At 45.3% G+C, this 24,246-nt stretch overlaps 1 protein-coding gene across 1 annotated transcript in view; it reads left to right on the top strand.

The window, feature by feature from the left end:
* The first annotated feature begins 6,911 nt into the window (after positions 1–6,911).
* LOC138510394 (relaxin-3-like) overlaps positions 6,912–24,246 on the top strand; it is a 43,508-nt gene continuing 26,173 nt past the window's right edge. Inside the window, exon 1 of the mRNA XM_069626011.1 lies at positions 6,912–7,569. Within this exon, the coding sequence (XP_069482112.1) occupies positions 7,305–7,569 (265 nt within the window). The 5' untranslated portion in view covers positions 6,912–7,304. The remainder of the gene's footprint in view (positions 7,570–24,246) is intronic.

Genomic DNA, 24,246 nt, shown 5'->3' with positions numbered 1-24,246 from the left:
ATGTGCACGTTTTCCCCCATCCTGATTTCACTGACAAAGTCCATGCCTATATTTGATATATTGCCGATATCTTCCTAATATCGAAGGGAACTGAGGGGGAATGGACCACATTTAGTCAACATTTGAATCAGAATACTTTCGGGATAGAACTGACACTAGAGAAGAGCGCCTGCCACATCACTTTCTTAGATTTACATATACAGATTATAGATGACACCATTGTATCAAGAACTTTCAGAAAACCCACTGAGGTTAATGCTGTTTTACATTCACGCAGTTGTCAAAAAAGAACTGTGTTGAACAACATCCCGAAAGGGGAATTTTTAAGGGCTAGAAGAAATTGTAGCCAAGAATCTATCTATCATGTAGAATCCTTTATCATCCAAAAAAAAATTCCTGAAAAGGGGTTACACCGCTAAATATATAGTAGCCAAAAAGCAAGTAGATAGTTTTGAAAGGACAACATTACTCAGTCCAAAAGTAAAACTCTGAACAAGTTAATAAGACACGCATAATCACTACATACTTTAGAAATAATACTGATATTCAGAAAATGTTCCAAAAATACTGGCATATGCGCATTACTCGAACATTTGACCAATTATATTTCTGGCCAGCCAGAGTTTGTATTCACAAAAGCTCCAACTTTAAAAACACAACTCAGTCCAAGTTTCATGTGCAATTCAAATCTTCCTGTACGGACCAATGTGCTAACAGGCCAAACATTGAGGGGATTGTTTTAAATGCATGAGTTGCTCAATGTGTAAACACGCTGTAAATAATGTAAACACTTTTGTGACCAGTGACAAACAAAAATCACAAACACAAGATCTTATGAATTGCTGGACCAAATTTGTCATTTTATATAATCCTTTGTGTATGCAATAAATTGTATGTCGGATCTACAATCTGGGAATTACGCTTCAGAATTAGGAAGCACATGAACATGTCAAGTGTCATGGACAAGAGATTAACATTAAAAGAACATTGGGCGCTTAATCATCAAATGGACAACAAATATGGAATCAAATGTGTTGGGATCAAACACATTCAGCAGGACATAAGACTTGGAGACCGGCAGTTGAACCTAAGACAGGAAGAGGCGAAGATCATTTGCAAACTGCACAGTACAATGAGAGGTGTGAATAAGGATGATGAAATGCAGGTGTTTTTATGAGTAACCATCATAGGTTACATGTAGAATGGCATATTCTAATTTATCTGATCACAGTTGGTATGAGTTCTTATGAGTAACAAACAATGCACAATGGCACATTCAAATTAATTTGATCCCAGTATAACTGAAACACAGGTTCTCTTATGAGTAAATATTATAATGTTTACAATACCGAAAGGCACATTCAAATTCATTTGATTACACTATTTATGGGTCTTCAGGAGTAATCACTATATTGTATTTAGATGCAGAATGGCACATTACAATTCACCAGAACACAGTATAAGTAGAATAGAATATTTGTGACCTAAAGGTGATGTATTAAGTCTTAAGAGGATCAGGGCGATCATGTCCACATACATATAGAGATAGGTCCACCTTAGCACACAATACATAATGATCTGATCTCTTCTTACCTTCCCCTTTCGATCCCTCTCACCACTCCTCTCTCCTGTAGTGATCACTGTCTCCTGTACTCTCATCTCACCCCTCTACCCCTCAGGCCAAGCCACCTTCAGCACTGCCACCTACGTTCTCGGTTATCCGACCCATGAAGCGTGTGTCAGTTGAGGCTTTCGCCGCCACCTTCTCACCCCTCCTCCGGCTGACTCACATCCTGACACAGCCTTTTCCATGCTCCACTCTGCTATATCTGATACTCTCAACGTCTTGCCCCTGTCATGAGGATCCGCTTGAAACCCAAAGCCAAGTGCAACTCTTGGTACGACTCAGACCTCGTCACCCTTAAACGCAAGTGCAGGGTGGCTGAGAGGAAATGGCATGCTTCCCGTACATCCTCTAACAAACTGGCCTACTGCTGGCTCCAAAGGCAATACCGGCTCACTCTCCGCACCAAGAAGAGAGCCCACATCCAAACCTGTGTCTCTGCGGCATCTAACAACTCGACTGAACTCTTTAAAATCTGCAAGGAGTTGGCCAATCATTCTGCAGTCTCTACCTCTCCTGTCCTCTCCCAGGCCCCCTGCACGGCCCTGGCTTCTCATTTCATCTCTGAAACCCAGGACATCCTGTCCTCTTTCTCTTCCTCTCCCCCTCCTCCCTCTACTCCTTGCTCTTCCGTTGGCCCTTCTTTGTCCACCACTCCTCCCTCCTTCTCTGCCTTTCCCCTGTTCTCCTCCGACGAGGTTTCTAGACAAGGCCGATCTATGAAAGTATCGTCAAATCAGGTTCACCCAAATTCCTCCAAAACCATTAAGGACCACAATGAAACCCTGGCTCCTGCTCTGGTGGATTTCTGCAACCACTCAGTGGCCACTGGAGTCTTCCCCTCTCCCCTGAAGCACACCCTTGTGCACCCCCTTCTTAAGAAACCCTCTGCCGATCCTTCTTGCCCAGCTAACTATCATCCAATCTCCATCCCTCCTTTCCTGGGCACACTTCTGGAAAAGCTGGCCATCTCCCAGCTTAATTTTCACACTGAATCTGTTGGCTTTCTACATGACCCTCAGTCTGGCTTCAGAGATGCCAGAAGCACAGAAACTGCTCTCCTGAACATCCGTGAAGACCTGCTCTCCAACCTTGATTCCAACACCCCCTGTGTCCTCATCTTAGTTGATCTCTCTTCTGCCTTTGACACGGTCAACCATGCCATCCTGCTCAACCGTCTCCGTGATAAAATGGGTATCACCGATCAGGCCCTGGCATGGTTGACCTCCTTCCTCTCTGATCGACCCTCCCTGGTCCAACATTGGTCCTTCCTCTCCTCTATCTCTATCTGTGGTTTTCCCCAGGGGTCTAACCTCTCTCCATGGCTGTTCAACCAATACCTGGCACTTCTTGCCCACCGCATTGCTCCTCTCTGACCCAACTTTCAGTGCTATGCAGATGACACTCAACTCATTTTCAGGCTCCCTTCTGCCACCTCTTCCCCTTCCCTCATCTCTGACTGTCTGTCCACCATCCAGGAGTGGTGTGCCGCCAATGATCTCTGCCTTAATGCCAGTAAGACCAAGATTCTCCTAAACGGCACAGCTGCTCCCTCCTTTCCTGTCACTCTCTGGCCGGCCTCTTGTCCCTCTTCCAGCTCCCACCTGTGAGGCTAAAAACCTTGGGGTCATCTTTGACTCCACAATTTCCTTCTCTGCTCACATCTCTGATGGATCTAAGAAGTCACACTACCAGCTGCACCTCCTCAGAGGTATTCTTCCTTTCCTCTCCTCTCCTCCCCACTGAGAAGCTCACTGTCTCCAGAGCTCTGGTTCTCTCTAGGCTGAAGAACTGCAACAGCCTCTTTCTAAACCTGCCTGCCTCTACTCTCCGCCCTCTGCAGCTCATCCAAGACAGGACTGCGAGACTTGTCCTTGGCCTCAAGCCCAGGGATCGTATCTCTACAGGACTGAAATCTCTTCACTGGCTCCCAGTTGCGGCGAGGATTAAGTTCAAAACCCTCTGCATTGTCCACAAGGCCTTCTGGCGCCTGGGACCTCAAGTCCGTCAACTCTCTCTTCCTAAATATCTGCCCTCTCGAGCCCTTCGCTCATCCGCCTCCAACTCCCTCAGTGTCAGTCGCTTCTCCAAGCAGCGAGTTAGTGGTAGATCTCTTTCTTCTGCTGGGGCCTCCCTCTGGAATAGCCTCTCTAAAACTTGAGGAGAACCATCTCCAGTTCCGGAAGCACCTCAAGACCCTCCTCTTTGCTTCTGCTTTCTCTCCTCATCTCCTCTGCTGATCTCCTGGCTGAATCTGCACCTGCTACCCTCTGATCTCTGGCCCAGGTCCCCTCCCCACCAGTTGCGCACCTGCACTGCTCCGTGGCAACCCTTGCACTTGGGGTTTGTTTCTGTATCCCTACAGCCCTGACTCGCACTTGAGTCCTGATGTCGGCTCTTACCCTTGTGCACTTGCCACCAGATGGCCGCACTTTCTAATTATTATCTTTATTTATTTTACTGTTATCCTATGTACTGCACATTTCCCATTCCACGCCCCCACGCACTTGCGCGATCTCAATGTCACCTGGCCCAGTAGGATTGCTGTCTGTCTTCCCACTGTTTCCCCTCCCTTGCCTCGTCGCGCCTTGAAACACTTATGTATAGGCGCGTTATAAATGCCACATCATATCATATCAATGATGCGTGGTACTAGCACATACCGATACTATTTAGTAGGATGTAATACATTGTGGAATGTAGTGTATTTTTCTAAAATAACTTGGTACATAAATGTTCAAGTCCAAACTGTTACGGACAATATAACACATTAGGGATGAGGCCCGCCATTAATTAAATAATCTTGCACAGGAACTGTGCACCATAATGTATAACTATTATTGAAACATAATTGGGCAAACACGTTTGAAACAAATTTAGTTAAACAATACGCAATACGTAATATGCCCCCCAACTGATGGTGACGGACACAGCTCGTTGCTCTTTATGAGCCACTAGATTGATAACAAACACCACGGCATTGACGCATGATGCTGGCCCGTCAGCACGGCCGTGAAATCCAATATACAAATAAGGAGTTCCAAGATGGCGGCGGCCTCCTACACACGCAGAATGCTGTCGTCGTCATGTAACAACTCACTTCTTAACAACAGGAAAGAAAATATAGGAGGTTTTGTTTTAAATGGTTTAAAGAATGTGCATGCGACATCCGTAGTCATAGTTAAATACATTTTGCAGAAGATCCATAAAAAAGAGTGTACATTACCCAGGATCTAATATTGACTGTCAAATGAAGAACGCAGAAATGCTAAATCCACATTGATCATATAAGCGAATGAGGCTTGAAGAATTGCTGATTCAAAACAGAACACTTAAGTCAATAGACAAGTTCATAACCAATAGGTAATATAAGAGTAATATTGAATTAAGAGAGGGTAAAAAGTGAGCAATTGAATGATGCAATTTGCTATATTGAAATATGTTTTGCAGGGATACATGAGGTAGAGTGCCCTTGCCCAGGACGCAAGGAGCCATCCAATGCCCAATGAGGACTCAAGTGATTCCTAATGCCTAAAGACAAAAGTGAATGGGTCAGTTCACAACTTGGAGGTCAAAATCAGAATCAAATTTGTTGAAACACTTATATGCACAAGTTATAATGAATGTATTAAAGAAATCAGGGTAAACTCACCTTAAAGATATACTATGTGATGAGATATCCACCACTCATGCATAGATAGTTTCTCATGGACCAAGAATCGATAGATATGCACTGATTGGGTACCAGGTCCTGTGAGTTTGTATAGTCTGTACAAACAAATAGAACTCAGAAGTCAATGTGCAGCACTGATGGCTTTCTTTGACCCTATAGCGGTACATGTAATTATGGACACAGACAGTGAAGATGTATAATAATACTATTGTCATGAACCAAATATCTGTTGAACTAAATTGATGTCCCTTCTTTAATCCACACACTCTCTTGACTTTTCTCTTAAAATGTATCTCTCACAGGTGGAACCACAAATTGCAGAATTATAAAGTAGATGTTACCAATCAGCGTGCAATAACCTTTTTCAGTAATCTGTTGTAGAATAGTAACACTTTGTATAGCCTAGAGGAAGCTAAGAGTATTGGCTAAATATAATGCACGTGCACCAGTTGGTTATTGTTGGAAACTTAACACAGAATTGCGCTAGTGTATGTTGGAACTGGTTATTGTACATCACAAGTATAAAAAATAAACCATATTTGAATGGTAGCAATAAATAGTTAATTTCTGATTGGTTCAAAATACTGAACGCACAGTGTGGGGGAACTCATTTCTTTTCAATAATTTGAGACTGGGTGTTACAGTCCTTCCCCTATATTGCAGACAGTATGCAATACTAGACACACTAATATAATCCTAACAACATTAAGGACGAGGGTTAGTTTGGCGCTGCAAACCGAAACACTGCCACCTAACATGTTCACACATATTTGATATACTTTGTAGCAGAATAAGGACATGGAAAAGCTCACGATTAAGAGTCTTATGCTTTCATTTAAGTCTGCAGCTGCCCAATGCCTTGCTTTTCAGGGTCAACACATCTCGACATTTTTTTCCTTGGATGAAAGCATACCTTGACTTACTTAACCTTCTGGCCATGGCACTTTTGTGCAGCATCAAAGGAGATGAAAATAAAAGCCTAAGATCTAATAAACACGATGGCCTCGTTACAGGTGTGTTCGTAATGGTAAAGATAGTGGAGATAATGGACAAAATATATTCTGCCCTCAATGAAGAATGTCACAAAAATAGATTGTAATCATAAAACCTGATTTAAAAAAACGATATGCAAACCTCAAAAGAATCGATCTGCGGATGCTTTTCAGTAGTTTACAAACATTAAAACAAGTCGTTCACTTGATGTGCAGGCGTCGAAAAGAGTTGTCTGTAAGAAATGGGGAAACATTGAATCGCCATCCTACTTCGGTAAAGAAAATGAAATATTACTTTAAGTCAACGAACTAGTGCCGGGTCGAGAGATTAAAAGAGGAAGAACCTCCAGGGTCTCAAACGAGTTGTGTGATGGCCGAAGCAGCTCGTTTGAATGCGTCTGGAAATACGACCTTCCTTCCTTTTTGTGCTATTGACTATTGTTATACACATCCGACAGACATTAACTGCCGCAGGGAGAAACGAAGGTGGAATTAACGGCGTAGAAATATGTGAGGAGCAATCAAAGTTGGAAATAAGCCAGTGGCGAGAGAGGGGAAGGGGGCGCGGGGATGAGTCATAGCCGTGGGATATATAAAGGTGCCCGCCTAAGGCGTAAATGGCAGGTGACAGGCGCGGCTCCTAGGGCAGATAAGGCGCGTCCCGCACTCGCTGCTCTTGTAACGGCCATCACTGTCCGAGCAAGAGCGAGCGTCTCGCGCCTCAGGGAGGGCAGAGGGTGACCAGCTCCAGCCGCGAGCGGCTGTCAATCCACAAGTGCGCCACGGAAGCGCGGCTCTCGCTCGCAACTTCCGATTCGCTCTGCTTAGCAACAGGCGGGGCCGTTAGAGGACAGGCCAATTGGAAAAGGAAGCGGGGTAGGGCCAATTAAAAGTTGCTTAGTGAGGGGTGTGGGGACAGCCGAGCCCGCCTCCAGGCCTAGGGGGAAAAAGGTGTGAAGAGGGAAAGGGGGCTGTCGAGGCGCCGTTGCTCAGGTTGACGCTCGCGCGCAGCACGATGCTGAAGGTGGCGCTCTGGCACTTGCTCTGCATTGGGCTCCTCGTGGCAAGCCTGCCCGGGGATTTGAATGCCCAGGGTGCTGGCGGGCGCTCCGCGGCAGGCGCCGCTGGCGACTATGGGGTCAGGCTCTGCGGGCGCGAGTTTATACGGGCTGTGATCTTCACCTGCGGGGGCTCCCGCTGGAAGCGGCTGACCCTGGACGTGGACCCGTCCGACGGCGCCAGAGAGCAGCTGCTGCAGCAGAACGCCCACAGGAGCGCAGGTGAGTGTCAGGCATGCATGCTGCCCTGTGGTCAGCAGTGGTGTCACTAGGAATGAGCATGGGGGCTGGGGGCACAAATAAAACTAGGGGTGGTGGCTCAGCAGATAAGGATCAACAAGCCAAATGTGTTTAAATGCATCTATATCTTACCAAGCTGGTTAAAAAAAGGGTCATACAGCATGTTGAAAATCGGTTTAAGAAAATAAATGTTTTTCATTAAGTTAGTATACATCCTAAAAAGTTTACCTACTTTCAACAGTTGCAAAAATGCCCTCTGCGCTCAGCAAGAGACTGCACTCTTTTAACTCAAGCAGACATCACTCTCACCACAGCGTCAACACATGTGTAGTTAAAGGCGGTATTAAGCAGAAGAGACATCACTTCCAGCTCAACTTACAATAATAGCCAGTCAAAAAGAGTCAATTTAACAGAAGAGGTATCACTCACACCTCAATTTCGAATGATAGTCAAGGACAGTCTGTGCAACAGCTGAAATGTCACCTACAGGCGCTGAGTGCAGAGGGAAAGGGGCAACTGCTCCCTTGGTTCTTTAGCAATGGTTGCAGTAATCTCATTTTGTCCCCATAAAATTGTTTACAGTTTTCAGTTTCTAGCTGTACACCCTAGTGGTGGCTGGTGAATGTTTTAATTGGTAGGGCAAAAATATTTCCGCCAAATAGGCCAGAGCTCGGAACTCATGAAAAAAAACAATAGATGCATGTCCCCAACAGTGCACAGGAGCATTTCACCAACACATTTTCATGATGCTTTTGCTCACAATATATGCCTGTATTAAAAAAATAATTATGCTGGCTGTGCCCATACATTTCCACACTGGCTGCACCATCATCTGCCAGTATTCCCATATAAGAACATACTCAGTGCTTTAAGTGGGCCGGGGCCTGCCGGGGCCGGGCCCCGGCAGTCTCCATAAAGTGGGGCTGAGCCGGGGCCCAGCCGGGGCCCCCCGTCCCACACAACATTGGCTGGATGCATTATCCCGCCGCGGCCGCAGCCGCGACGGGAGATGCGCCAGTCAGTATGTCGGCCAAGCTGACAGAAGTGCCAACCAGCCACAGCGACGCTGAGGCTGGCGTCACTTCTGTCAGTTAGTGTAACTCCCTCTGATGACCCCTCATCAGGGTCATCAGAGGAAGTTACTGTCCCTTTGTTTTCCCTCCCCAGGTCACTGACCCCCGCGGGCTCCGTGATCTAATATGCAGATTAAATCACGGAGCCCGCGGGTTCGCAGAGGGTGAAAGACGCCTCGGGCTCAGTGATCTATGTGCTCTGAGCAGATAAATCACAGAGCCCGAGGTGCCTTTCTCCATCGGCAAAGCTTTATAAAAGATGCCTTGAACTGTGTACGTTTCAAGCCATCTTTTATAAAGGTAGAAATATTTCTATGTTTATAAAAGACTTGAAACGTGCACAATTCAAGGCATCTTTTATAAAGCTTTGTCGACGGACAAAGCCACCTTGCGGTTTGTTTTGTCCGTCATCAACGCTTTATAAAAGATGCCTTGACTTGTTTACGTGTCAAGCCATCTTTTAGAAACATAGAAACATGTTACAAATATCTATGTTTATAAAAGGTGGCTTGAAAAGTACACAAACCATAGTAAGGTAAGCACACAAGTGTGCGTAACTTACTATGGTTTGTGCACTTTTCAAGCCACCTTTTATAAACATAGAAATATGTAACATTGCTATGTTTATAAAATATGGCTTGAAAAGTACACACACCATAGTAGTACGCATACAAACATATAAATGCTCACATACATTTATATATTTGTTTGCGCACCTTACTATGATTTGTGCACTTTTAGGCCACGCCCACAATGAAAGCCACGCCCCCAAACAAGGGCCCCCCCTCAATTTCTTACCCCACTTAAAGCACTGAACATACTCAGTTTTGCTTTATGCATAATGCCAGTATAGATACTGTTAAAAGGCATTCCAAATATATTGCAGTATCCCCATGTGATAACACACTCCATTTGCCGTTACCATTAAAATGTCATGCCACAGTATGAAAGCATGTCCAAACTGGCTGCATCAAAATGCCATTCTAGCCACATAATCACACTTACCATGCTTGCTTTATCAAAGATGACAAATAAAAAAAATATCTTGCCACAGTAACACGTGCCGAGTCTTGCTGCAACAAACTGCCAGTCTAGCCATGTTATAACATTTATCATGATTGCTTTATCAAATATGCCCAAAATAAAATGCCATGCCACAGTAAGAAAATGATAGACTGGCTGCATTAAAATGCCAGCCTAACTACAGCTACATAATAACACTTATCATGCTTGCTTTATCAAAGATGCCTGATAGAAAATGTCATGCCACAATAAGAAATTGCTAGACTAGCTGCATTAAAATGCCAGTACAGCTACATACGAACATGTACCATGCTTGCCTTACCATAGATGCCCATAGAAAATGCCATGCCTGCCCCATAGGTCCCTAGCACCTTGCAAGCACACAATGTGACTGTGTGCATGCAAGGCACTGGGGAGCCCAACGGGCAGGCATGACACAATGTGACTGTGTGTATGCAAAGCACTGGGGCAGGCATGTTTTTTTACTCTGCATTTCTCATAGATAGCTAATAATAAAAATACCATGCCTGCCCCTGGCCTCGCTGCACCTTGCACGGGTGGGCTGATTTTGGCCAGCGGGGGAGGGGTTCAGCAACACACCCCTCCCCATTCACACGCTCCCTATCATAATACACTCCCTTGTTACACACAACACAGCATGCACGCATACATACATATACATATTTAAATTAACTTACCTTCTGCCCTCCTCCCAGCGCTCCAGCTCCTGCGTAGCATGAACAGGAACCAGGGAGCAAAGAGAGCTTCCTGGTTCCTGCACATGCGCGCAAGAGCCAAAGCGCTGATGAAAAGCATCCCATTATGTTTGTATGTGCAGGGAGGTGCAGGAGTACCCCCTCGCACATACAAACATGCAGTTCCCCAGCCAGCATCCCCAATGAGCCATGCAAGGTTCAGAAAGCAAAATGCCACTAGTACACCCTCCATTAATCTATGCACAGGTTCAGTGTGCCTGGAGATGAAATACTGTTGACTGAAGTCATGTACATGAACTACACTGTTGGTAATGCAGTGATCTATAGTACATTAAGGGATCCATAGACACCCTCTACAGTAGAAGGCTACGGGGGTAGCTCACCAGGTTGAGTGACAGTTGCTGAAATGTTTTTTTTTTATAAGGAATTGCAAAAAGTCATACGATTAACAATCTCTTTTAAATATATAACAAGTGCTATAAAATGTGTTTGGCCAGGGGATAGGTTGGGCTGGTCGCTTTATTATATTCGGGGTGGGGGATTGTCTGCCCCTCTAGTGAAAAATCAAATGTTGGCACACATGATCCCACAGTTTAATTTCCTAATAATTGCTGTCAGCACAACAGAAGCATTTTATTATGATTAAGCAGTATGGCAGGCATATAATAGCTTTATAAATATATCCTGTGATAAAAAAACAAAGGAAGGGGCACATAAATCACAGAGTATGTATGTGGTTGTCCGACAAAAAAAGAAATACATTTGAAAGAAAACTAGTGAATGCATGTTTAAGCAGCATTTTTCAGTTTGCAAATGTCTGGGGTTTTTTTCTATGCAAGTGTAAGTTGCACATTTGGAAAATAGGGTACCCAGCATGTAAAACAGTGATGGCCCCACCCCAGTGATATCCATGACCCATTGATTGCAGTGGTGTCTCTTTCAGGCCAAAAGAAAGAAGGCAAATAGAGCCTACAAACACGCGAATGATGGCTTGGCAAAGCAGCACCTTTAAACCTCCTGGAAGGAGTTCTTTGCCAGAAGGGGTTGGGGGGGCAAAGCAGCAAATGGGGGAGCAATTGCCCCCCTCTACGGACGCCTATAGTGGTCAGCAGAGGGGGCATGTAATGCTTTACCTTTTGATGTAGTCTAGAGTGGGTCTTACAGCTATTAATATATTAATGTTACTGTTGGCCATTGTGTGCACACTCACTTTTAGTGAAAAAGAGCCACCCATGCAACCATCCATTAAAATGCATTTGAATGGGATATCAGACCAATATTTAATGTGAAAAAGGACAGATAGTACAGGAGCTCAGAAATAGTACAGTTCTGGTATGTATAGTAAACATCCGCAGAACTCGGACCAGCAGTGTTCAGCAGAGCAGCCGTACTTTCAGGTAGAAGACAGTGGTCGTCATTCCGAGTGTGGTGGTCTGGTAAAAATGTGCCGGTATCTGAGGATAGCAGCACTTTCCCGGACCTCCCGACTACGGGATTGCCGGTGGGGCACCTGGGTCATCTCCAGCTAAATGCTGGAGGTAAGCCAGTCGCCCCTACCGGCCAACAAAGCCCTTGTTATGATAGCAAATCCCCTCATGGAGTCCTATGGGGATGTCACCCTTAATCCGGCGGCAATGCTGCCGACCTGGGTGCTGGAAACGGTAACAGCCTTTGCCGGTATCCTGGTGGCTCTACCATCAGGATAGCGGCAAGGTTGTAATGAGGCCCAGTATTAGCAGATTCTTTCCAGAGAACTGCGCTACTTTCAATGGGAAGGCACCACCATTTGCTAACAGAAGTATCTGCTCTGAGACAGGGTGCCTTTAGCTCTTTCTACACCTAAGGTCCGGATGCAGCATCAACGAAGCAGATTTAACTCTGCAGTGGACGGGTTATGTGTTAATATTACAAGATGTGACAACTAAGTAACCCCTTGTCTGTTGAGAAATGGAAAAAGCATAAAAAGACACAGACCTCCGAACCAAAGTAAAAAAGGTGTGCCATCAGTAATGATCACGCCTGTGTTCGGTTCCATGTGATATTTTCGCCGCAAAAATATCGCCATACAAAAATTTCGCCATATTTTTGCGACGAAAATAACACATGGACCCTGGGGGGACACCCCCGCAACCCCCGCATCATTTATATTTTCGACACCAAAAATATCGCCTATGGCCGTTCCCGACGACCGTATGTACAGCGAAATTTTTGGTGGCGAAAATATTACCTGATACCCTGTGCTCGGTATCTAATGCCATATTCCTGGAGCAGACCCTGCAGAATGGTATAGGTTCAAAAATAAGCACATCCAGCTGAAAGATAATAAAGATAGCGTCGCTACAATACACACGAAGAAAATTATTCTTTTAAAAAATTAATGAAATGCATCTTCTTCGGGAGTGGGGGCGGGAGGCGAGGCATTGAATAGGGAGTGAGTGGGTGCCTGGGTTCGGCGTCTGCGAGACAGTTTGCTCGAGTCTCGCGTTGTTGCCAAAGGAGCCTTGTCCTTAGTTTCCCTTGTTACGCTCCACCACGTGGAGTAAACTGATGAGTGTGGTGCGTACATTCCCGAGCTGTGGAGCCCGGTGACGCACACTCTTAATTGCTTTTACAAAGGCATAATGGGGGAGTTGCCCGTTTATACCTCAACCCGCACCTTACACGGAATGCCAAAAAACGCACGTACATTGGTCCCCGTCGCCATATTAACCTCATTTGCACGGTGCAAAACAGGAGGGCAAAAAGGTGCCATAAACGTTGCCGTGCAAATTCAGTAAATGCTGCATGCCATGTTCGCATGGCAGGTAGCGTTTAATGCATTTCTATGGTGCAAAAAGCAGGTGGACTCCATATAAATCCCCAGCATTTGCGCTCGCAGGAGAATCCATGCCGGCGCAAATGCCGGAGTATTTGTATGGCGGAGAGGAAGGGCGCAGCAGAAATGTAAGTTACGTTCCACCCCCCCTTTCCGCCATACAAATGGGGCATAATGTGAACAAAATGAGTAAAAGCCTTACGCAAGGATATTACACAAATGAGCTTCGAGATGTTTTGACTACTACTCCCATGCAACTCACGCATAATAAATTGTGAATGCTCGTGGGAGTCATAGGTTGTCATTACGAGTTTGGCGGTGAGGGAAAAGGTGCGGTAATTCTGTTTATTTTCACCTGCACCACCAAACTACAAGTTTGCCTGTATTACTCCTGCTGTATTACCGGATGGTAATACCGCTGATTTTGGAAGCAAATCCTCCACTTTACCTTCAAAAATCGGCAGTATACCATCCGGTAGTACCACTGCAGGCAATTCTGGGAAAAATCTGAAATTGAGTCGAATTAACTCCATAAAATGGGAATTCACACCTCCAAACCACCATTTGTAATCTGGCGGCATTACCACTGGACGTAAAACCTGACTTAAAACCTCCGGTGGTAATACCACCTGACCAAGTGGCGGTATCAGTTGAATTTAACGAATTGATATTGCGCAAATCCGTAGGAACCAAGCAGCAAGCTGCATCCAGGGACAGATCTTGTCCAAAAGAAGATAGAACAGAACCATTCAGCACTAAACCGGCAAACTGGTAATGAGCCCCATATTCTGGGACCGCTGGAGAGTGCACGCTGCAGACATGTGCTCCCAAGTAACAGTACTTGTCCCTTTTATTCAAGTCACATTAGAATGCTGAATGTATTGAATCCACCTGTGTTAGGTTGCTATGCTTTTGTACTGCCCCCTATCACCAATGTAGTCATTCCAATACCACTTGATGATGTGCACTGTGAACAACAGATTCATTGGGTGCAAAACCACATTGGTGTTCATTAGCTTCGTTTGTCAGGAAGAAAAACAAGCGCGGGGGTCCTTGGTGGGACGTGTACAACACAAGCCATTAATGATGCTTGTAACTGTGGTGCGTCGTCCTTCCGATGGGTTTGAAACGTTTAGGAAGCCACCCAGTGAAGTGTGGGATAACAAGGACAATGTGCCAATATTGCCCCGCACAGCTGACTGGCTATACTCTGGGCTATACTCCGCATCATTCTGAAACATGTTCACAAAAGATGAATTGTGAGAGAGCAGTCCGTGTGTGTTAAACTGGGAGAGGTGCACGAGTCCGCTACTTTGTGTTTTTATTATTTTGAAAACAGGACATTCGAGGATATTCTGGGCACCTGTGTGGCAGGATCCAGGCATCAACCAACACCTGTCATTTTGCAAAGGGGACAGAAGCAGGACAAAGCAGATAGTCTGAGAAAGGGGGCATCTTTTTTCCTCTCCCATTTCAAGCACTCCCTGTCCCAGTGAAATCTGTTTTGCAGATCTACTCGGTTATGTCTAGCTATTAACAATTAATTGTTCAGTTTGTCCCTACGGTATGGACAAACTCAGGCACGCCATTAAGGCCGACCAAAAAGGCTAGTGCAAGCCCGGATGGTGGGGCCACCTCCACGAATGAACGCACTGTGCAGCGAATAGTTTTCATCACACAATGTGCTTTAAAATGCACCAATTGTCACGCGTTACCAAGACAATAAAGTCAAGTGCTACAGAGCACTTGAAAACGAACAGATTGTGATTCGATTTTATGAGCCGCTTTGTTAGTGCCTGGCCCTATTTTTCGCCGTGGTCCCTCCCAGAACACGAGCCCTACATTGGTGACGCCTATGGCATGGAAAGGATTGGCAATCTAGTGCGCAAGTTGCCTTCGCCAGCTGCAAACAATGGGGCATGTAGATGGCCACACTGCCAGTCACCAGGGAGCACTGCACCCACATGGAGGTTGTAACTGGGTCTGATTGGGGGCACTTTACCTATAAAACACATTGCTCCCACAATCAGAAACATACCTGGCGTGGATGCCTCGTGTCATGGCCGGCTTCCTCACAACGTCCATTAAAAGGTTGCGTTTCCTTCCAGAGGAAGAGGATAAACACTGAAGTGCCTTACAATGACATCACAGGAAAAGGCAGACCGAGGTCAATGCATTTATTGCAGGTGAAGTCTACTCCCACATTAAGGAATGAAAGTGCATACATGCAGGGAAATATGTTTTCACCTGCGTGATTTAAAGCAATGTGCGCATCCCCTTAATCACAAGAGTGACCTGGCATTGTGAGAAGGTTGTGCTTTCCAGCATCCTTGCATAGCACAAACAGGCTCTCAGTACACACATGGTTGCTTGGAGGTCACTTGACAATGAGAAACCTTTAAGTTGAGCTTTGTGAAACGTTAGAAAAAGAAAGACATGCATTTCTATCCCTTTTTGGGGGATAGAAAGCCAAGTGGGACAGCAGTGGTTCATACTGCTGCTGCCACACTTAAAACATTTAAACACAAGAGTCAAACACTACTCTCATGCTCCCCGTGCGCCTGTTTGGAACACTTCTGTTTTCTATGCATTTATAGCACACCCTGTTTCTGAATATGGGACACGCTGTGAAATGTGCAGAAACGTAACCTGATATGAAAAATGTTGCCAATGTAAAGTGCCTCTTCATTTGTGCAAACCGGATGTGCACATTGAGATGCCTTTTGCGCAACATTTTTTGGAGCAGTGAAGAAGTTGAGCTTGCGCATCTCATCACTTTTCCCCCAAAAAGTTTTCAGAATTGCTTGCATTGAATGAAACCACAGCAACACATCATTGTTTCCAGTTCTGTATAAAAGAGAGCAAAATTACATGTGTGAAATGTGCATTCAGTGACACGCGTGAACATATTACTGATGAATTCTGTACGACACCACCACGTGGCACATTATGGCACGTTAGAGGAGCTAACATGCACGTTAAAACCATTTTGGGCAGGACCTGCACAGAGAGGGTCAGACAGCCTGTTCCTGAGACACTTGTGTCGCCCAATGCGGCCGGGTAAGCACTGAGGGTAGAATACATTTCCTCCAGGAGAATAACCTTTATGTTGCAGATTCACCTGTGTCATTTCAGCAGGCAATTCTTTCAATTAAGCCATGTAACTAGCGCAATTTAATTGTCTGAAAATAAGCATTCGGATCGAAAATGATGAGAGCCATTTTCCTCCTGCTCTAGCCTGGAATCTGTTAGCTTGACAGCAGGAGCGCTTTTGACTCCTCAAGCCAACTGGCACCAGGCCAGCATACCCATCCGACATTTACTCTGTTTAGGGAATGTGTAGAAAGGAGCATTAGGACACATCCAAAAGACGTGTAAAGCATACAGCATCACAGAAAGTGGCCAAAAGTTATAGTGTGCATCTCGTGTCAATGTTAGATGTGTGGCCTGTGCTTTAGCGGACCGTCGTTGCCCAGATGTGTTTGATCTAAGCTTCATTGCAGCAGCTGACAATTCAAATTGTAGAGCACACACACTAATGTTCTCAACCCCTAAAATAATTAATAATGAGGATTGGCGCACATTAAATATTGGTCTGATATCCCGTTCAAGTGGCTCTTGATGCAGTGCGGGATCTCACTCCCCAGATGGTTAATTGATAACTATAGGTCCTGTCATGTGTTCATTTCAGAATGAACTCTCGAAAACAATGTTTAAGCAAAACTGAAGGGTGATGGCCGGAAAGTTTTGAATTAATCATAACCATTGACATAGCTCTGGGCAACCATCCAGCCCATCATTTCCGCTTGCCAAGCCATTACAGAAGACGAAAGGCCATGTTCAAATCAGGTTTGGTCTAACTTCAAATGAGGCAGTCCATACCAAACTGCTAGGTCACATCCCTCCTGCACAAGATCACAAGAAGCCCCAGACCTGTTCTAGGCTTATTTGCCATCCTCAATGAGGTGTAGCGTGGGTCTCTAGGCCCAGCAGGCCTTCGACCCACGTGTCAGTATAGCCAGTGTTCCAGGTAATATTTGAGTGTTTTACTCCCTATTTTTTAAAGTTGGGAGTAAAACGATTTTTTTAAAGGAGTCAAAATGTAAGTCCAATTACCAATGAGAGTATTTTATGGTATCCAGTGATAATAATGAACATTTGTAACTAATCATTTTTACTGAAAAAATAAGATAAAAAAATATACATATATTTGGGGTAAGGTGTTAAAGGGGGTGGGGAAAGGGTTGGAGTGAAGTTATAAAGAAAGGGAAAGGGGGGGGGCTTTAGGTGGGGACCCCCAAATAAAAATACAAAATTCAGTATTTTTTCATAAAAATGTTTTTGTTGTAAAAATGTTTGTTATTTATTGATTTGTTAATATCACAGTGAACCATATTTTATAAGTGAATAACAATGTGTTTTAACTGGAAAATGGGAATGTTTTTGTAATAATTATTTCTTTGCACCTAGCTATTCATGCACATTAAAAGAGGCATGTTTACTTCTGCCTATCAGCCAGTTATAATAGTAGTTTGTTCTTGTGGTACTACATGCACTACTGGTCCAAACAGATCCATAGAGCGGTGTGGGTGAAAGAACGGGCATGAGGCCCTACGTGTCTGTTTCCTATTTTTTGTTGGGAGTATTTGTACTCCTATTTTAATTTATTTTGGGGTATTTGCCTATACAAAGGGAGTAAGAGTGATCGATAAACCCCTTATCTGTAGGGCTGGGCATACCCGCCCCACTTGGAGGGAATTAAAGAAAAAGTTTAATTCACTACATTGATGGCTGATGACTGGAAGGTTTTGAATTAATCATAACTAAGTCTCTTTTCATGTGCTCCATTTTTGCAATACAAGCTCTCTCTCCACAATTGTTTAATTGATGAATATTGTTCCTGCTATTTGCAGCTGTTCATGTCAGAATGATCTGTCAATAACAATATTAATGCATGGTACATGCGGGAAATTGCAACAGAAGACTTTGCAATGAGACGCTGCCTTTTTCCATTCAGTATCACCAAGTGGGGCCATTACTCATATGCCAATACAATAAAGCACTACGTATACAATATTCTAGACTTCCCCAACCGTCTTCCCTTGCTGCCCTCCTCCCAGTAAGACCCCAATGACGATTCTTCGCCACCAGGACGCCGGGAGTCCACAAGCCCCATTATATTTCCAGCACCCACCTCTTTAGGGCTGTAGCGTCACCATTCCTTCACCAGGTTGCCAGTTCACCTGCTCCCCATTAAGGTAGAACTGCCCACCCTCTCCCCATTAGGCAGGTCTCTGCTGCCTGACCTCCCCAACTACGATCCCCAGTGCCTCACCCATAATAAGGTCCACTACCTCCCAGCACAAATGGTAAATCCAGTGCTCACACCTCTCGATTAAGCCCTAGGCTCAACCAATCCAGTCTGCAGTATCCCCTCCACCCAACAGTGCCCTACTGTCAACTCTTCCCTGTTAGGTTGCCAGGGTCCACCTCCAGCACGTCTCCCATGACCACGTATCCTTATCATGCCCCCAGTGCTCCAGCTCCAAGCGTTCCCCCCAACGCAGCCCAAAACCAAAGTGCCTCCCGGTCTAGTGAGTGTGCGAATGGAGCTCAGGGCACGCTGGCATATAATGAGAAGTGGTTGCATGAGCAGGTTTGCAAACTGGAAGTTCCTGAAAACCGGGCCACAATGGAAACTAAAAATATGTGGTGTCTGGGGCTACATTTAAACTCTTAGGGGTGTGGGGGGTGGAATTGGGCCTTACTGAAGCTGGAGATTAGGGCATATTAGGCCAATGTGCTTCTACTAGAGCATTATGGTCATTGATTATGTGGATATATACTGAGTCATGAAATAAACAAGTGGGAATTCTGACATGCTAACGAAACGCATAAAGGGTGCCTATTGGGACATCATTTAAACTGTCCACGTGGTCATCCTGAGATATTAAGGACATTGGCAATCTCTGCCGAATGGGGCATAGCATAAACTGGCCATTTATGTGGAGAGTAGCATAATGGAAACTTTGAAAACCATACTGGTACAACATGGAAATCATGCTTACTTACGCATGATGGACATGTAACAATGTGCTTACTGAGGTGTGAAAATGAGAAAAAAAGGGAAACCAGCTTACTAGGAAACATGTCCCAAAAAGACACAAGAAAAAAATCATCAGTTGAAGGCTATTATAGCCTGTGTTTGTTTTATGAGAGTAACACACGCCCCCCACGCCCGCACCCCCCGAGTATGCAGGAGACGACTTGACTGTGCACTATGTACAGTAAACAATGACTACCAAATTAAGAATGTGGAACATTTCTGTTTGATATACATAGGTGTGATCCACACACATTTACTAAAATACTTCTCTCACCTGCTGCTTATAGGTGGTGTTTGGGGAGTGCTACACATAACATCCACCTACAGACCGTGTGTGTGCCCCACTTATGTATACTTAAAACGGTCCACAGGCTCAGGCTTCAAGTGTGCACATGGATACATAATGTTTATTTTTTCTAACTTCAAGACATTTTTACTGTTTCCTTGTAGACTAGGTTATGTACTAGTAGGGCCTAATGTCCCAGAATAATGTCCAGTCCATATTCTAAACAACACGACCGTAGGGTGGTTTTACCCTGGAATTGCCCTTCAGTTCTTTCACAGTCTCTGGGTATTTAAAGTGCTCCAGAATGCTTCTTTCTTAATCTTGAAAATGCGTCTGGTTCTTAATCTTTAAAATGGTTCTGTAATCTTTGGTCCAGTATACTCCTACCGGGGAAAGACTTTGAAACTCCCCCTCTTGCCTGAGCACCAGGGTCTGCAACCTGTGCCTCTCCAGTGGTTTGATCTCTCACCATTGACTGTGATGATTGGGGCTGATGTGAGTTGCAGTCCAACATCTGGAGAGCCAAAGGTTGCAGACATCTGCCACTGGGATAACCTTCATTACTGTACGAGCAAGATCTTCTCCCCCCATAGGTGTGCATTTCAGTCTCAGGTAACCTTTAACCACCAGCCAAGGGTTGCCGTCCTGGGCAGGAGCCTTCCACAATATTGTGGTTCTCCTGTCTAGTCGTGGACCGCACACAGGCTCTTCATTCTCTCGTCAACAAGATCAGGATACTCTCTTGGACCCGGGAATGTGGCTCTGGGCCTGCTGTCACAACTGCTTTCTAGCTTTTGGCAGGGTCTGGGATAACCTCCCCCCCCCCCCCAGAATGATTCTGGTGCCAATTTCTCCTTCATGTTCATTTTCTCAGAGGTTCTGGGATAGCTGGCTCTGCCAGCAGCTTTGCTGTCCTCCCCCTACTCAATGTAAATATACCGGATCTTAGGAGCACTGTCCAAACTCCATTAATCCAACACAACTTCATTAATAGCTGTCTGCTTCTGCCCCCTTTTAAACTGTTTGGATTCAAACTCCTCTATGTCAGGGATTTGCTGTGCCCTTTCCTTATCACCTATGTGCCTTTAAACTAGCTAGAGTTTTGTGGCCTTCTCTCCGGCGGTTTCCCTCTTTCTCATTAGGTTAATTTGTTGTGCATTCTCTACTGGCTTTGTCCTCTAACAACTTTATTGATGGGGCATGCTCAGGGCTCAAAGGGGCTAGCCATCATCGAGGGAATATTCGAACATGGCAGCTGGATAGACCGGTGGTCTAGCTTTCTGTGTTGCTGGTGCCTTTTTCCACACACTGAAATCTGTAATTGTTTATTTATACAGCGCTTATACACAAGTGGACTGCTTCAAAGCGCTTCAAGGCGGGAAGGGAACAAGGGAATACAGTAGTCACTCTTAGGCCTTGAAGTTTCCAAATGATCTAACAAAAACTAGCATAATAGGCGTGATGGTATTTCTCCTAGTGCAAGTGCATGAAGTATGTCAGGTCCGACCAAGCTAGGGAGGGCAGACAAAAAAGGGGGGCGGGGGCAGGAAAAACGGACGTACTAGTCCTAGTACATTCAGGTCATGCAAGTGTACAGAGGGAAGTGCGAGGAAGGGGAGCAGGGGGGAAATAAGTGCACCCAGTCCAGCAGGGCCCTGGGTTAAGTGCAGAGAGGTTACCACTCTCCTGGGGTGCAAGCTGAAAGTGCAGTAATGCGGAACATAGTGCAGAGGCCCAGGGGAAAGTGCAACACTGGCGGGGGAGCCTGGGACCTGTAAGGCTCTGGAGGTGAACCAGGCGACCAGTCAGCAAGAAGCTAAACAGAGAAGGAGGAGGGAGGCAGGAGAGAAAAGAAAGGTTAGCAGGGGAGAGGGAGAAAGAAGGAGGGTGAGAAGAGGAAGCTCTTGAGGAGTTTCCAGAACTTAAGGTGATCCGTCTCAAGATGGAGAGAGGCAGGAAAGCTGTTCCAGAGTGAGGCACCTGCAGCGGATAAAGATCTACCCCCAGATCTCTGTTTGGAAAAACTGCTCACCCGCAAAGAGTTGGATTAGGACGAGCAGAGGGCTCTAGAGGGACAGTGTTTAGGAAGAGAGCATTGCGACCCCAGAAAGCCTTGTGGATTATGCAGAGGTTCTTGAACTTGATCCATGCAGCCACAGGGAGCCAGTGGAGGGATTTCAGTGCCAGAGAGATGCAGTCCCTGGGCTTGAGGCCAGGGATCCGTTTCCCGGTTGTGTTCTGGGTGAGTTGTAGAGGACGATGTGTAGCAGTAGGAAGAGTGAGAAAGAGGCTGTTGCAGTAGTTCAGCCCAGAGAGAACCAAGGCTCTGGAGATGGTGAGCCTCTGGGGGAAGGTGAGAAAAGGTAGAATACCTCTGAGGAGCTGCAGCTGGTAGTGAGACTTTTTTGAGATGTCAGAGATGTGAGAAGAGAAGGAGTGAGTGGAGTCAAAGTGGAGTGTGCCTTCCCCAATGAACTCCAGTTGGAGTTCCATCTCCAGGTTTCCCTGACTTTGCAGCATATTTCGCAGGACTTCTCTGCACCACGAGCAGATTACCAGACGGCGCTGGAAGAGAGGGGTAGAAATGCAACCGGCTCCCTGTCACTTTGCTGCGCGAGTCAGTCATCTCTCTCACCCTCCTCTATATGTACTCTAAAAAGGGATGGCTTCCCTGATGGGGCGGCTCTAGGCCTCTTGCCACAGAAGGCAAGTGGAGGTTGGGTGTCGCTCTGGAGGTCCTATGTGCACGACCTCCAGGGTTTTCATCCCTTTGCTCCTAGATTCCCTGACTCTCTCCCAGGGCCCCCCTAAACCTGACTCACAAACACTCTGCACACTTTAACATGAGTGCACAGGACCGTGTTGAAGCACACCTATAACTCCACTTCCTTCATTTGCATGTGTTTTACATAGTGTGGGGCCTGATTTTGCCCACATGCTAATCCAGAGCAAGAGTAGCCTTAGTGAGGGCAACACTGTTTGAACTTAATTCCAATGAGTGAAGAGTTACTTAGTGAGACGGACGAGACTGCCTTCAACAAGACACTTTACACCGCTACCAACTTATCAACACGAGGGGCACCATACTAATTTGGCTCTCATCATTTAGTGGAGCAGAAAACCACGATAGCTCCCTTCTATGGACGGAACAATGACCACAGAGCCCGGTCAGACACCGTAGATGGGGAATTCTCAGGTCACTTCCCCATTAAGAGCAAGTTTTATACAACCATTGGTGTTAAAATGCAAAGCACAGAGTATTTCCAAGTTTGCCAGATCAATGCCTTTGTCCAGAGAGTATCTCACAAAAACCCTCGCCTTGCAAATCAATAGTTGCTTTAAGATTTTTAAAAAAAACATAGCTCGTTTACAGTTTGACATACTTCATGTGAAATCAGGTCAGGCAAATCTGCACAAAGAAAGGCCTCCTTGGGCACTATTTATATTGGCTGTCGGTCCAATTCTTCAAATTTGCATAGCTGTAGCATTCCATATATGAACTGATGTACCAATGGACCCTGCGGGTTGGCAGTCTTCTAACTTCCACTCAGTGTTTCTGTCACTGAGTCTTCTCCCTCCACCCCCTCACCTCTCAGGGCGCCTGGTCCGCCTGCTCTCTTACGATGGCCTGCGCTCCTCTCCCACTTTCCCCTCGCCCAATTAAACTCTTCTCCGTGTTCGCTCCCTTTTCCGGTTTCGGTAGATGCCCAGTGACTCCGTCACGCTCCACGCCACTATAAGTGCATGCGAAGCATAGAGGGACCCAGTGGAGTTGCTCGACAGACCCAGCGCTCCAGATGAAATTCTGAAGTGACAGCATTTCACTCTATTTTTTAAAGTTGGGAGTAAAATATTTTTTGATGGTGTAAAAAAGAAAGTCTCATTCCCAATGGGAATATTTTATAAGTGAGTCAAAATATGTTTTAACTGTCAAACAGGCATTTTTGTAATGATTATTTTTGTGCACCTAGTTATTCATACACATTAACAAAGGTGCATTGTTACATTTTCAGACCAGATCAGGCAGCATCAACAGGAGAGTTATTTTCTGTGGGTCTGTGTGCTACTGGTCCAAACATCTCCGTGGAGCTGTGCGGGTGAAAGCTGGGGGGCATGCTCCTGTGTGTCAGTTTCCTCTTTTTTGTTGGCAGTGTTTTTACTCTATTTCTCTTTCTTCAGAGTATTTGCCTGTTTTTAGGGTGCAAAAGTGGCTGATAAACTCCTTATTTATAGGGATGGGCAGACCAATTTATTTTCTTTATTTTTTTTGGCAACCCCTCAAACTTGAATCTAACTCTGGCCTGCAGCTGGGTGCTAATTGCCTTAATGCCCACAGCTTCTGGGTACTACGGACTATTATGTTGTTGGCAGTAACCCTTAAATTACACGATAGAGTATATTTTATGAACTGTCAATAGAAATAATCATTTTTTTTAATGGAACATAACTTTTACTCAGGTTAGTATAACTCGCCTACAGACAGTATATTATTTTCATTTTCACAAAATGATAAATCTGCACTACCCAATCAGAAGTCCCAGGCACCAGAACAATGCTTTGGGACGGTAATGGATTTGCATGAAAAACATTAATTTGACTTTTGCGTAGGGCTCTGTTACATGGACATCTACAGAATAATC

Source organism: Ambystoma mexicanum, chromosome 6p, assembly GCF_040938575.1.
Source record: "Ambystoma mexicanum isolate Mex_15411 chromosome 6p, UKY_AmexF1_1, whole genome shotgun sequence".
NCBI lineage: Eukaryota > Metazoa > Chordata > Amphibia > Caudata > Ambystomatidae > Ambystoma > Ambystoma mexicanum.
Note: the sequence above shows the minus strand (reverse complement) of the source record. Positions and strands in the feature narration are given on the sequence as shown.